Below are 13,393 nucleotides of genomic sequence, written 5' to 3' on the forward strand. Positions count from 1 at the left end.
CTAGTTGGTAATGTTTGGACTCTGCTTAGCTATGACTCTGCTTACCATTTTCCCTTACACTGGTTTTAGCTCTTATCATTGTTTTGATAAACAAAATGGAATAAATTTGAACTCAAAGTAGCTTATACAAATGTCTCAAGGGAATTTGGCTGATGACATGACGTCTTTCCTTTCGTCTTCTCCTCATTGTTACCAGAAAAGTCTTCCTGCGGTTCGTCGCCTTACTGCAGACCCCCAATCATTTATCCAACAGGCTTCAACTTCCACCCACAACTCCATCACTCTGTCTTCCACCATGAAGCAGTCCAGCACTGACACAGGTCAAAAATGCAATACAAACCAGCAGGTAATGAAATCTAACTAATGCGCATTCAGTGTTTCCAATGGACTGACGGGGGGGTGCTGTTGATATTGAGTGGCAGCTATGTACAGTGTGCTAACTTGGACAACCCAGCTTTATTCTAACTAGTTAGGCGCCATACATGTTTGCTAATAATTTATTTGAAGATGGGTCTCTGACATTGACAGCGTTGTGTTAAGAACATACACATACACTTATCAATTTACTTGAATGCAATAGTTTGGACAAAGTTGTAGAGCGGTGTTTATGATACAAACCAGTCAACTCCGAATTGATTCACAAATCTTCTCGCGGAAAGTCAGAAGTCAGTAAAAAAGATTTCCTGCAGCCCATGATCGTGTTTTCATTGCATCGGACCCCTTTCCAGCTCCATACCTTTCATACAGCACAGAAAGTTGGCATATTGGTGCAATACTCCTAGAAAATAAAGCCGTGTTTAAGGGCCTAATGTGTTTTTTGAGAGAGGGGGAGAGAGGGAGCGAGTGAGGGGAGGGGCTGAGCGAATTTGCGCTGTGCGCGGCTCTACAATGAAATACGATTTTACCTATTTTAAATGGTAAAGAAATCGAAAATTAATATGTGGCGGTCAGCGTTGATAGTGTGGCACAAATAAATCAAGAAACGGGAAACACTGGCACTGATACAGGCTTTTATATGGACTGAATCGATTAAGAAATGAAACAGCGTTGCTCTGTAAGAGGGAGGAGACAGAGAGACTCAGGGTTTGTTTGAAACAAAGAAAGAAACAAAAATTAAATAAAATTACACTAGTGGGGTCTAAGCCCCCCCGTTGCAAGCCGTACCTAGCAGTCTGCAGAGGTGGTCCAAGTCTGTCCCACAGCGGTGCCACACGTCGCAGGTGGAGAGCAGGGCGCCATTTTAGGAATTGACTTAAGTGAAAACTCTAGAGTTTACCCTGAACAAAGAATTTAATTAAATTGATAAATGGAATCTATTATCTAGGATCATGGAGTCTATTTTTGAAAGCATTCTTAATTAATTTGTCCATACTTGCCTACAGCTTTTCCACAGTACTGTTCATGCCACATTTGGGACTGATGCTTGATGATGCTGATGCAGTATGATTGCCCTTAAAATGCAGGTTATCCAGCTGCCTCGAGGATTGACTCTGAGACCTGGTTTGACAACATTAGCCCACTCCAGAAATGACATATCTAAAAGCAGCAGACCCTCCCCCAAACACACAGTGATCCAGTCAGGAAAACACTTAGCAGGTGAGTTTGGAGTTCAATTCGGATTCTTGTGGTCACGATTTGATCCAGAATCAATTTTTGATTCAAAACCAATTCTTGATTGAATTTATATAGAAAAGGGGGCACCATTTTTTTCCCTGTTAAACTCACTTTGTAGATCCTATTTACACCTGGTTGAGTGGTTGGAAGACTAGAAAGACGCTATACAAGTACAGTCCATTAACCATATTTATACAGATGTAAATGTACACACAAGAACACATTGTAATTAGATCTGCCAGACTACATCAAGTCAATGACAGTGCAGACAGAATTGCTTATGCTTATTAATACCAGGTGTAGATGTTGTTATCCAGATAACGTTGCCTACTTGGCTAAATGAAATGCTACTCTTTGTTTGTTTTCTCTTTTTATAGGAACATTTTCAATGAAACATTCTTTCAAGCAGGATCCGCCTCGTTCTACTACATTTACATTCAAGAACAGTTCAGGATCTTACAAGTAATGCATAGAGTTGATTTCTTTACACTCAAATTTAAGTGTGAGGGGTTTCAAGTTGAACAATTGTGTGTGTGTGTGTTTCCCAGAGAAGATGATGACATTAATGATGTAGCCTCCATGGCTGGAGTCAACCTGAAAGAGGAGAATGCACGGATCTTGACCACCATGGTTGGCTCTGTGGTTCAGTCATGTCAGGATCAGCCCTTCCTCTCACCTAACCCTGTGCTCAGCCGAATCCTTCATACAGGTACAAGCACCGGACCTCGTCCAACGTACTAGACTCAACATTTAACATTTACCACAGATTCTGGTCTGTATAACCTCGTCCGACTCTCACAGCAAGCTCGGGGGAGGAGAGCTAGTTTACCTGTCACCATGAGTAATTGGTGGGTCCATGTGTCCATCTGCATTTTGTGTGAAGCTAACCGATAGTTTCAGAGCCTGATGGATTTGGTTCAGACAATGTAGAGGAATACCAAAATAATAGGGATTCATTTGAAGATGGGTAAGTGTATTTATCACAGTAATAGTGCACTTCATGCCATAAGAAGATGGATCCAGGGAGATGGCCCCCTCATCTGTGTGAACTGGATGGACACTAGAGAAGGGACTGTGTGTGTGTGTGTGAGAGAGAGTGATAGCAGTGATGGTCGAGCGAGCAAGAGGGTGAATGAAAAAAGTGATGAGAGAGAACAAAGTAGTGAATCAAAGAAATAAAACATTATTTTATGATTGTTTCACGGCGGTTACATTCAAAACCACAATTAACCACGGCCAAACCCCCATACAACCCTGCAGGAAGGAGCCACATTGCTGGATTTTGTGTGAATGCAGCCAAAGACCTCGTTCAGGGATCCCGCAATAGATAGATCTGCCAACATGCCGCATTCTCTCATTCATACTAAGCAAAAGTTTGCGGCATAATCCTGCAACCTTGTGAGCTTTCACATAGCGATCTGGCTTCCTGGAACCAGCGCCGTGACAGATAATAAAAATTGCATATAAAACTACACTGGGATGCCGGCTGTGGCTTTTCACACATCGTTCCATCACTGTTACTACCAGAGCTCCCTGCTCAGAGGTAGAGCAAATCGGACCTCCCACCCCCTCAGTAAATATATTTGATCCATTTTTTATTTTTTTTTACTTGATTTCCTAGAAAATGCACCAGACAAGCTTAGCTGTAATGTGCCTTTGTGTTCGACTGTTGTTGTGATGCTATGTTTTGTATTTCCTGTGTTAGGACAGGCGCTGGGAGTCACTGATGTCGGTCCAGAGGTGGTGGCTCTGGTTTCTCATGCTACACAGGAGTGTCTCCGTGGGCTGTTGGAGAAGCTTACTGTGATGGCAGAACACCGCAAGGCAGGCCTGAAGGTACAGCAGTCTGACCCTGACCCAAAGCAGCGGCAGTGGTTTACTTCCATATTGCCCTATGAAGAAGTGATTTATCTATTCTCACTTAGAAAAATGATGTCAGAACAGTCATTCATGTCTGGCAGAGTTTTTCCTCCATGAGGGGTGAAAATAACAAATATTACTTTATTAAAAAAGGAGGTGATGAAAATGTATGTGAATTGAAAAATAAAATGCTTATATTCAAGTGATTTGATTAATTTAAAGTGTATTTGATTAAAACAGTAGTGATGGAATGAAAACAAAACAATTACTTTTATTTATCAATCATCATTTACAACCCAAAATTGGCATTCATCATTTAAAGAAGGTAGCCTCAGGGGTTAAAGTAACAAAAAGTAAATAATAAAATGAAGGTGATGAAAATGCATGAGAATTGAAATACAGAGTGCTTAAATTTAAGCTGAATTTAAATATAAAGTAATAAGTTGTCAACTGATGTGATAAACGTGATTTACCATTCATCGTTCACAACACCCTACTGTCGTTCATCGTCATTTTTGGCTCTCAACTTGTCGGCAAGCTTCGATCCCAAGCTGATGCTAACTGAACGGGAGGGTATGCTGACCAGGTTTTAGAGAGTCACACACAGAAGTAAAAACGTATTAGAGAAGTTAATTTAGGGGTGACAATACTTGGGAGCTAAAGGCTCAAAGAAGTCGCGTGTGAAGTTGGAAAGTGATGATCAACCTTGTTATTTAGCTGACTTTATACAGTGTTTACATTAAACTTGCCACATCGACAGTCTAACGTTAGATTTGTTCCTCTAACGAGTGACTGTTCAGGGAGAGAAAAGACATGCCAGTACCATTACAGTAAGGGGATGGAAGTGTTGAGGGGGGTGCAGAGTTCTTCCTGTCCACCAAGCATCACCTGTAGCTACAATGAAATACTACAATTTCACTCACCGATACAACTGGAGCAGTGGCTTCTTGGGCAGTCTGTTGTACAATTAACAGCAAAGCACGACATAATATTCCTCTGGTCAGCTGGGCTGCTCCAGCTCCAGCAGCGTCCTCGGAGGCCGACAAGTTGAGAGCCAAAAACTTGATCAATATGTCAGGGGGCATGGTTTGTGATTGACAGTTTAATCGGCAAGTAACAAATTACATGCGGTAAACGATGAATGACATTTGGGTGTTGTGAATGATGACTGGTAAATCAAGTTTATCACATCAGTTGACAATTTATTACTTTATATTTCAATCCACCTTAAATTTAACCACTCTATATTTCAATTCACATGCATTTTCATCACCTCCATTTTATTATTTACTTTCCTTGAGGCTACATTCTTTAAATAATGAATGCCAATTTTGGGTTGTGAATCATGATTTATAAATAAAACTGATGCAAAATGGTTATATTTTCATTTTATCACTACTGTTTTAATCAACTTTAAATTAATCAAATCACTTGAATATTGACTATTTTTCATTTCACATCCATTTTACCCCTTAATTTTTCCATTCACATGCATTTTTATCAACTACACTTTTGTCATTTAATATTTATTACTTTCGCCCGTCATTTCTGCCACCATGACGAAAGAAACCCTACTCAGTTCTTTGTTATTTCAATAAACCTTCCACTATTTTTACAGGATCCTTTGTTATCCACTGTAACATTTTCCACATTATTTTTGCACTAGTTAGCAAAATATTAATTTTAAGAACAAACTCTTCTTAAAGTAACAATCAACAGATCTCTGAAAATAACATTTTCCTGTTGTAGCAAGTCTATCTTGCTATAACAAGAAACGTCCATATGGTGTTAAAGAGAAAAGGATCCAGCATTTCCTTAGTAGACAATGTAGCCCAGAGCAATAACATAACATGATGCAGACAAGCGGGTGTGGGTTGCCATTTTGTTTGTACACCTATGCATAATCAGACTGTGTGTGTAATTAGTATCAGAGATCGTCAATGACCGGGCTACGACTCTGTACTAGTCAGTGCAGTGTTGGTATACCTGGCGGCGATGGGCTGATATTTGTGTCAGTAGAATCAGAATTTAAATTGCTCAACTTGAATCATCACATTAAAAAACTGAATTTTAATATTATTATAAATTATACATTTGAATTTGTATTGTTTAACTTGAATAATTGCATTGAAAAACTGAATAGAATAATTTGAAATTGAATTTATTAGTTTGAAACTGAATTCCAATAAACTTGAAACTGAATTCAGTTGCTCTTCCTGAAGGACCTTGAACTGTCTGTGACCTTGAAACTGAATCTTGTGGCTTGAAATTGAAATGAGATAAGTGAATTCGAATTGAGAGAAGTGAAAGTACATACAGAGCTGAATTTTTAGTGAGGCTTAAATATATTTTCAGTTACAACTCAAATTATACAATTCAGATTCACGTTTTCAATGCCATTATTCAAGTTAAACAATACAAATTGAAACTATTCTATTTAGATTCAGTTTTTTAATGTGATCATTCAAGTTGTGCGGCAGATGCTAAAGAAATCACATTCTGCTTTTTGTCTTTTTCACTTTTGTGTTCTAAATCTTTTTTGTGCATGTAATAGGTTTGCAAAGGGAACGAGCCCAAAATCCACCCCAAAGGCAGTTACCATCTCCCACAGAAAACATTGCTCCTGATAGCTCGTCCAGCTGTTAGTCAGGCACAACCTCAAAAACACACTGAGCTGCAGTACACACAGTGACAAATACGCAGGGTTTTTCCTCCATAGAAAAGTTTTTGCCCCCCACCAAAGAGGTTTTAGCGAGCGCCAAAGGAAAATCCTCAGCGCCAAAATGATCAAAATTGGGTGGGGGGGAACAACCTTTCAAATCCTCTCTGAATGTGTTTTAATAGCAATTTATCAAACAACTGCCATTTAGCAAGCACAACATAAACTTAAATACAACGTCTTGACTTCAGTAGTCACCTGTCTTCTCATCCACAGCTGCTGTACTTTACACATGCAGCTGGCACTGACTTCCTGTTATTTCACACAATATAAAAGCCGTTTGTGCTTCAAGTGCATCGGTATTCACTGCTACTGTCACATTTACATTTTACTCTTTAGCGTGGTTCGCTCCTTTTCCCTCTCCACATCAGGTTTTCTAGGCACTACGTGACGATCACCTGTTCCCGTTCTCTCCTGCCTGCTAATCTCCGCAGGGAGATCAGGAGCCTTTCATGCAGCCGTGTGTATAGTGGCGCGTCAAAGTCACTTTTCGTTAACCAACCAATCACAGCCTGGAGGAGGCGGGACATTAAAAAAAGGTTGAGGCACTACAGCAAACTTTAGAAATGTTTAACTCTGTAAGCAGAGTTTTTTTCATAGTTAATTTGCATAAACAAATCAATGACAGAGCACCATTTTTCTTGCACAATAATTTTGTGATTAATAAACTATCTGTAGGCAGATTATCCAAATAAAGTGTAACCTGTAAATATATATTATACTAACATTATACTTTCTATTTAATGTTATATAATATATGTTTTTTTTATCAAATGGTCAGAAATAATGCATAGATTTCGGTCATTAGGTCATTAAGTCATTGCCTTTACTCACCCATCATTCGTACTGTCGCACAAAGTCACCCCCCAAAAGGCCCATTCTGCGCCAGGAAAAACCCTGAAATACGTCCACCGTATTGTTACTGTGCTGTAGAGACGGTGCACAATATAACTTTGTAACAAATCAATAACTTACCATTTGGAAATATCTAACTCTGCACTGTGAAGCTGTTTTGGGAACATGTACAGCTGACACAAGGCTGTGTCCGTCTAAGGCGGCTTTGTTTTTGATCATGCTGTCACACTTGTCACACTTGAGGGTGAAAAGAAGTGCTTCAGCAAATGTTTTTTGAAAACATAGTAGTGAAACACAAGTGTAATGATAAATAGTAGTAGTGAATGGACATCTACTCTCACACCACCTCCTGACAGCGCGAACAACACACACAAGGCCAGATACAGTAACTGTCTTTAGAGATAAAGGTAAATGTGTATTCAGTTCAGTGCCTCTCTCATATCAGCACCTGTGCAGTGTCCCAACCTCTGTCTATACCTGCCTACCCCTCCTAACACATACTACTTACTTATGAGGCTGGATGCCTTTGTTTCAATGTACGTAGCAAACTGAATAATCCAAAATAATAAGCATCCTTCACTCCTCCACCCGAACAAAAGACCTAATGCTACTTGGGTTCTTGATTCTTGATATATGTAGTTTTGAATTAGTACAAAAAGAGATTTAACTAACCCCTTTAATCACGCGTAGGAGAAACACTACTTACACACGACAAATAAATACTCGTCTGGGGCACCACCATATTAATAATGGGAAATTAAAACATACTTAGATAAAATTTTATTCATATTTTGATCAGTCTCTTATGGAATTAAATTCTTTCAATAGATTGACCTACTTCAAACAAAACACACAGGCACATTCTTACTGATTAAATGAGGGCATTTTTTATTGCTAAATACCTAATAATAAATGAGGGATTACTAAGGAAAATAAACAAACGGATAAATACCAGATATTGTTTTGAAATAATCCTGATATTATTGGCAATAGTATGTGATCTGATAGTGAAAACTAGGGGTGTGACGAGACACTTAACCGACAAGACAAGATTCGAGATTCGGGTTCACGAGATTGAGAAACACAAACACAAAATTCAGGTGGCAGGTGATGATTCAAAATCTGTAACTGAACTATAATGCAGCTCATTCTGTGCTGCTATCAGACCTGTTTCTCCTGTAGATCAACTTTCATATCATCCCCTGCTGAGTCATGATTTAGTCTTCCCTCTTCTTTGTGTCTTTGTTTGGGGAAGTAACCTCTTTAAATGTGACTGTGGCTCCTTTTCACCATAATAATAAATTATTTAATTTTAATGTAGTTATAAACTCCTGGACTTTAATAGCTCCTGTGTTTTTCAGCAGATTTTCTGCTCATGGTCAACACATTTACGTGCAGTCGAAATTGACTACCAGCTGTATACAGCGTGCTCGCCTCGAAACCCAGGTGTCTTGTAACATTAACTTAGCCCTCCTGGGCAGCTGTGTTCATGAGGGATAGAGAGAAGGACGGGTGAGCAAAACAGAGAGAGAAGGATGAGCGAGAGGATGTGCTGCACGAATGCGCTATGGCGCTCTGCAATCAAATACGGTGGTGGTCAGCGTTGATATTGTGGTGAGCCGCCAGAAATAAAAAAATATAAAAATAAAACGTATGGGAAACACTGCAACTATATAAAATAAAAGCTAGTACGTGCTGAATGTGCGTCTGGTAGAATGTAAACAGTAGCAACAAGATATTAATTCACAAGAAACTAATGTCCATCTTTGACTGTGTTTGAGCACCATTCATCATCGATATAAAACACAGTCCACCTCCTCTCATCTTGCTGGAGTCTTACGCTGACCGCTCGGTCCACTGACCGCCCGCCCAGCAGGGGCGGTTTGTTCATTAAGGCGATCGGGCGACACACCACCAAGCCGAGAAAGGCAGGGGATTTTTCTCACACTTTCTACAACACTGTGACACTTTTTGACAGACCGTCTGCCTCTGAATATTTTTGTCCAATCACTGTAAAGTCGTGTTCCATGGAGTCCCATGGAGTTTCAGTCTGGTTGAAAATGGCCCAGATTGCTCTCATAGACTTTCAAGTAAAGGCAGTTTTTTTTCGAGCTGCGGGCGCTGCAATGCAATCTGTTTGGCTTGTGTGTTTACGTCGTGCGCCCAGCAGCTGAGCTACGCTTCTGCCACTGTGACGTGATAACAACTCAGCAGTCCGCCTACTATCAGCTGTTTCAACAAAACGTACATTCAGGCTGAAAATTCAACCAATATAATAATAATTATATAATCTTTTTACGTTATCCTTTAGATGCCTTCTTGTTTATGTGTAGATACAGAAGAAGAGTGGGAGAAACACACATAGCTTGTTGTTACTGTGTGACTATAGAGCATGGGAGAACAGTGTATACTGTACTAGTTTTATTAATTGCACATCATCAGCCCCAGTGCCACTGCGCGTTATTCTGGATTTGTTGTACCTAAATAAAACGGTTTGTCACAGCTAAATCAGATGATTGTGAGAGTATTTTTTTTCATTAATGCTAATGTAGTTTCGTTTACATCCAAAGGTCTTTGAGGATGAACTGAAAAACAGCAACCCATCTGAAGTTGATCACTGTGGACTGTTCAGTCATTGTAGACATTGATAATGAACCTCGGGATGTAGCTGTCCATGAGTGCTGTACAGTATGTAGCCTAAGGAACAATCCTTGTCTTATAGCTGACTTAGACCATTGAACTTGTCACCTTTTAGATATCTTCGCAGCAATCCCCCCATTGGAGATTTAGCAGGAGCTGCCTCTGCCGCCCACTGCTGGTCGACCGGTGGTCTCTGTAATGATGTCTCTGATTTCCGTTTCCTTGGCCAACATAAGTCCCACTTTGTCTGGACCTTTAGGAGCAGCCTGAAGTCCAAGCTGGGCCAACATGGCTCCTTTCCCGACTCTCTCCTCTGAGCGTTCACCGCACCCATCGTGCTGCCTGGTCCGGTAGTTTGGGCCGGGTGGATCGTAGTCCACTGATCTTAATCCAAAAACCATGTCATCCTTTTCAAATGAATGGGCAATACGTGTTTCGGTAATAAAGCCAGGAAAAACAGAAGAAAAAAAAAATAAAATCACAATAAGCATGAAAGCCAATCATAATAAAGCATGACAACAGCTCCACCCCTCATTCTTACTGATGTGTGTGTGTGTGTGTGTGTGTGTGTGTGTTGCAACAGGAGGACCCGTGGCATGCCAAAGTGAGTGATGTACGCTCCCAGCTTCGCTTCCTGGAGGAGGTGGAGAGTTTGAAGAAGAAAAGGAAAGACAAAGAGGAGAGAGAGACTTCTGCGTTTGGCCAGAGTAAGCTAGGCTAGAAGGTAGCCCTACTCTTGTTTGACTGAAACAAGACTTAAACTACCATTTTTTCTATTAGAAACTAGACATTAGATATACAACCAAGGTTTGGTTATGGTTGTTTTTATGATATGAAGTTTAGATTTAAAAGTTTCTTTAGACATTTGTAGAAATTTAAGTGCCCTTTTAGGTCATAATTAAAGAGGTGGTATTCTGCTTTTTGGCTTTTCCCCTCTCCTTTATTGAGTTATATCTCTTTTTTTGTGCATGTAACAGGTTTGCAAAGTGAAAAAGCCCAAAGTCCAGCCCAAAGGGAGTTCCCATCTCCCACAGAAAGCTCTGCTCTGAACTGCTTGAAAACAGCTGGTTTGTAGTCCAGCCCTTCACTTCCTTTACTTGTGACGTCACAATGCAAACGCGTCATAAAGCTTGCCAAGCGGCGAATGAGCATAATACCACCTCTTTAAAACTACTACGACAATATGTGTTGACATTTCTGCTATGTGTAGGATTAAATGCTGCTGACTAAGTCAACTGGTTAAATTATGTGTTTTTGTTATATGTGAAACAGTGAACATCATAGGACGCAAGACAAATTTCAGAAAAAAATATGGAAACAAAGTGAAATGAAATGTATCATCTGTCTGTGTTCAGAGTCGCTCACATACTGAGGATCCACTGCATCAGCAGCTCAAGCAAAGAGCCAAAGAGGTGTGTATGTGTTTCAATCTTGTGTTATACACAAGCTAAAACAGGCTAAAAGATGTGTAGAGAGAACTGGTTTTAGTTAATTGAGCGTGTGTGTGTGTGTGTGTGTGTGTGTGTGTGTGTGTGTGTGTGTGTGTGTCATTAGTGATAAAAATCCAGTATTGGCATGGAGCAGTGATGTCCAGCATTTTCCACAATCTTGTAATACAAGATAGTAAAGGGAGTGCTACTGCACATTAATGTAAATTGAATCACACAAACTCTTGACAATAGACACATTTGTGTTACCTGATGGTATGTGTTGCCCTATTATTGAAGTAATTTAATAGAATTAACTACAGCAATTATTGTTTCTATTATTATTATCATTATTAAAATAGAGCATTAAGTTATATACATGGTTGGGTGCATTAACCAAGGACAGAAGTTGTTCAAAATCTACATGGGGACATTTTTGGCACTTCAGTCAGAAGAATCAGAGATGAAGATTATGGATTGAGGCTGGATTGGTCTGTGGATAACCGGTTTATTTCACACTAAGGTAGTGAAAGGCTCCTGATATTTTTCAGTTCTGTGTACCAGTGTAAACTACAAAGAAGTGTTGTTTGGGAACTTTGTTAAATGCCTGTGTTTCTAAATTTGCTAATTGTTCATTTAGTAATGCATTAGTGTGTGTAATGTTATTTGCTGGCAGAATAGGGAGAAGTGTGAGGAAGATGATAGGTGTGTGTCTATTTAACGGCTTGTTTTCCTTTTCATCATGCTCCCAGAGGTTTCTTTAAAACAAAAAAAAAAAATCAGTTCATTTACATTGGCCTGTTGCTGCCACCCCCACACACACTCTCAGCCACTGCACCATACCCTCACTCACTGCACTTCGCCAAGTCTGGACCTACACACACAAACACACTCTCACATACACACAAGCTTGAGGGTTAGGGTTACTGTTTATGTCAATAAACTATGACAATGTTTATGTCTCTGTTTCTTTGATTTGTGATTTTAGCCACATGCTCTGGTCTGGACAGTACTTTGGTCAATGTGGGTTGCTTTTAAAAGTGACGTGACTTGACTAATTGTCTGTTTCTCAGGTCTCAGTGGAAGGTAGTAGTGCATAAAATGCGAGTTTGGTGACAGAGAACCACCTTTAACAAACTTTGTGTGGCTATTGATTTAAAATTCAATTAACTGTAACTCCCTCTTGCTGGGTAGTTCATCATGTCAAGTAGTTGAGTCAGAGACAGGGAAACATCTCATGAGTTCACTTTTCCATTCAAGCTTTTACGCCGAAACTTTGAAATGCAGGTGGAGAGGGAAACGTGCCGGAAAAACAGACTTTTATTCATCCTCTGTTCTATGCTTTATGGAGACATAGAAGTGTGGATCGATACTGGACTCTGTGCTGCAGCTGGCAGGCTTCCAACTGTGATTGTGACACTGATCTCTCGAAAGGTGGAGGTGTCTGTTTTTACGTCAACAGTGGCTGGTGTAACAATGCGACGGTGATTAAACAGCACTGTTCTCCTGTTCTGGGATCTTAATAAACTGTTGATCATTCAAAGGTGCTCTCACCTTTGCACATTACACCACCATCATTGTCCATCCTCACCTCCTCCATGACTATCTGGTACGCTTCTGCCACTGCCAGGGACAAAGGCAGACTGCAGCGTATCATTCGCTCTGCATAGAAGGTGATTGGCTGCAGTCCACCACCCCTCCAACACCTCACGCCACAAGTAGTTTTATTTTTTATTTTTTTGTCCGCCGCTGGCATTATCAACAAGCCCTCCGCAATGTGTGAACAGCTGTGCATATGTATTTTACTAATCCTTTGTCTCGATTCTTTTTTAGTTACAACAAATTGAACAAGCTCAGCTGCAGCAAAGAGAGGCCAACCTCACTGCTCTAGCTGCCATTGGGCCTCGCAAGAAGAGACCTCTGGAGCAGACTGAAAGCCAGGTTGGTCTGTGTGGTGTTTCCATTCTGTCATAGAATTCAGCACTTCCAGCAGATATTTTACGTTAAAGGCCTACCAGGAGATGCTACAATTCTCTCATGTGAACAGCTGGAAGGCTTTTAATGTGTCCTCTAAAAGGAGGACAAAAGCAAATTATAGGGAGCTTTAATTTGTTGAGGTTGCTCTCATTGCTTCAAACATTTAAATAGTGCCACTATAACATCCTGACGTCAACCTGTTCCTGATGTTTCTTGCATTGTGACAACCACTGTGACTCATGTTGCTTGCTAATGTAAACGTTGAGTCCTGTAGCAGAGCTACAGAAGAAAGATAAAACAA

At 40.2% G+C, this 13,393-nt stretch overlaps 1 protein-coding gene across 2 annotated transcripts; it reads left to right on the forward strand.

Moving 5' to 3' along the window:
* Positions 1-200: 200 nt before the first annotated feature.
* On the forward strand, positions 201-13,084 carry LOC119908381 (transcription initiation factor TFIID subunit 4B-like). Of its 2 annotated transcripts, XM_038726032.1 has the most exons (8): positions 201-346; positions 1,464-1,596; positions 1,992-2,076; positions 2,163-2,323; positions 3,320-3,450; positions 10,272-10,395; positions 11,044-11,100; positions 12,949-13,084. In XM_038726032.1, the coding sequence occupies exons 1-7, from the start codon at positions 296-298 to the stop codon at positions 11,058-11,060; spliced, it is 702 nt and encodes a 233-aa protein (XP_038581960.1). In that variant the 5' UTR covers positions 201-295; the 3' UTR covers positions 11,061-11,100; positions 12,949-13,084. The 2 variants fall into 2 exon arrangements, with proteins under 2 accessions (XP_038581960.1, XP_038581961.1); XM_038726033.1 differs by lacking the exon at positions 12,949-13,084 and having other exon boundaries at positions 10,272-10,412.
* The last annotated feature ends 309 nt before the right edge of the window (positions 13,085-13,393 follow it).

Source organism: Micropterus salmoides, unplaced genomic scaffold (genome assembly GCF_014851395.1).
Source record: "Micropterus salmoides isolate LMB-PRFRI ecotype aquatic unplaced genomic scaffold, ASM1485139v1 Ms_hic_scaffold_1767, whole genome shotgun sequence".
Lineage (NCBI taxonomy): Eukaryota > Metazoa > Chordata > Actinopteri > Centrarchiformes > Centrarchidae > Micropterus > Micropterus salmoides.

Bases quoted from the DNA above. Each gene is read 5' to 3' on its own strand.
- LOC119908381 (XM_038726032.1), top strand. From the start codon at position 296: ATGAAGCAGTCCAGCACTGACACAGGTCAAAAATGCAATACAAACCAG. The intron at 2,077-2,162 runs GTAATGCATAGA...TGTGTTTCCCAG, and splicing joins AACAGTTCAGGATCTTACAA to AGAAGATGATGACATTAATG. The intron at 2,324-3,319 runs GTACAAGCACCG...TTCCTGTGTTAG, and splicing joins CAGCCGAATCCTTCATACAG to GACAGGCGCTGGGAGTCACT.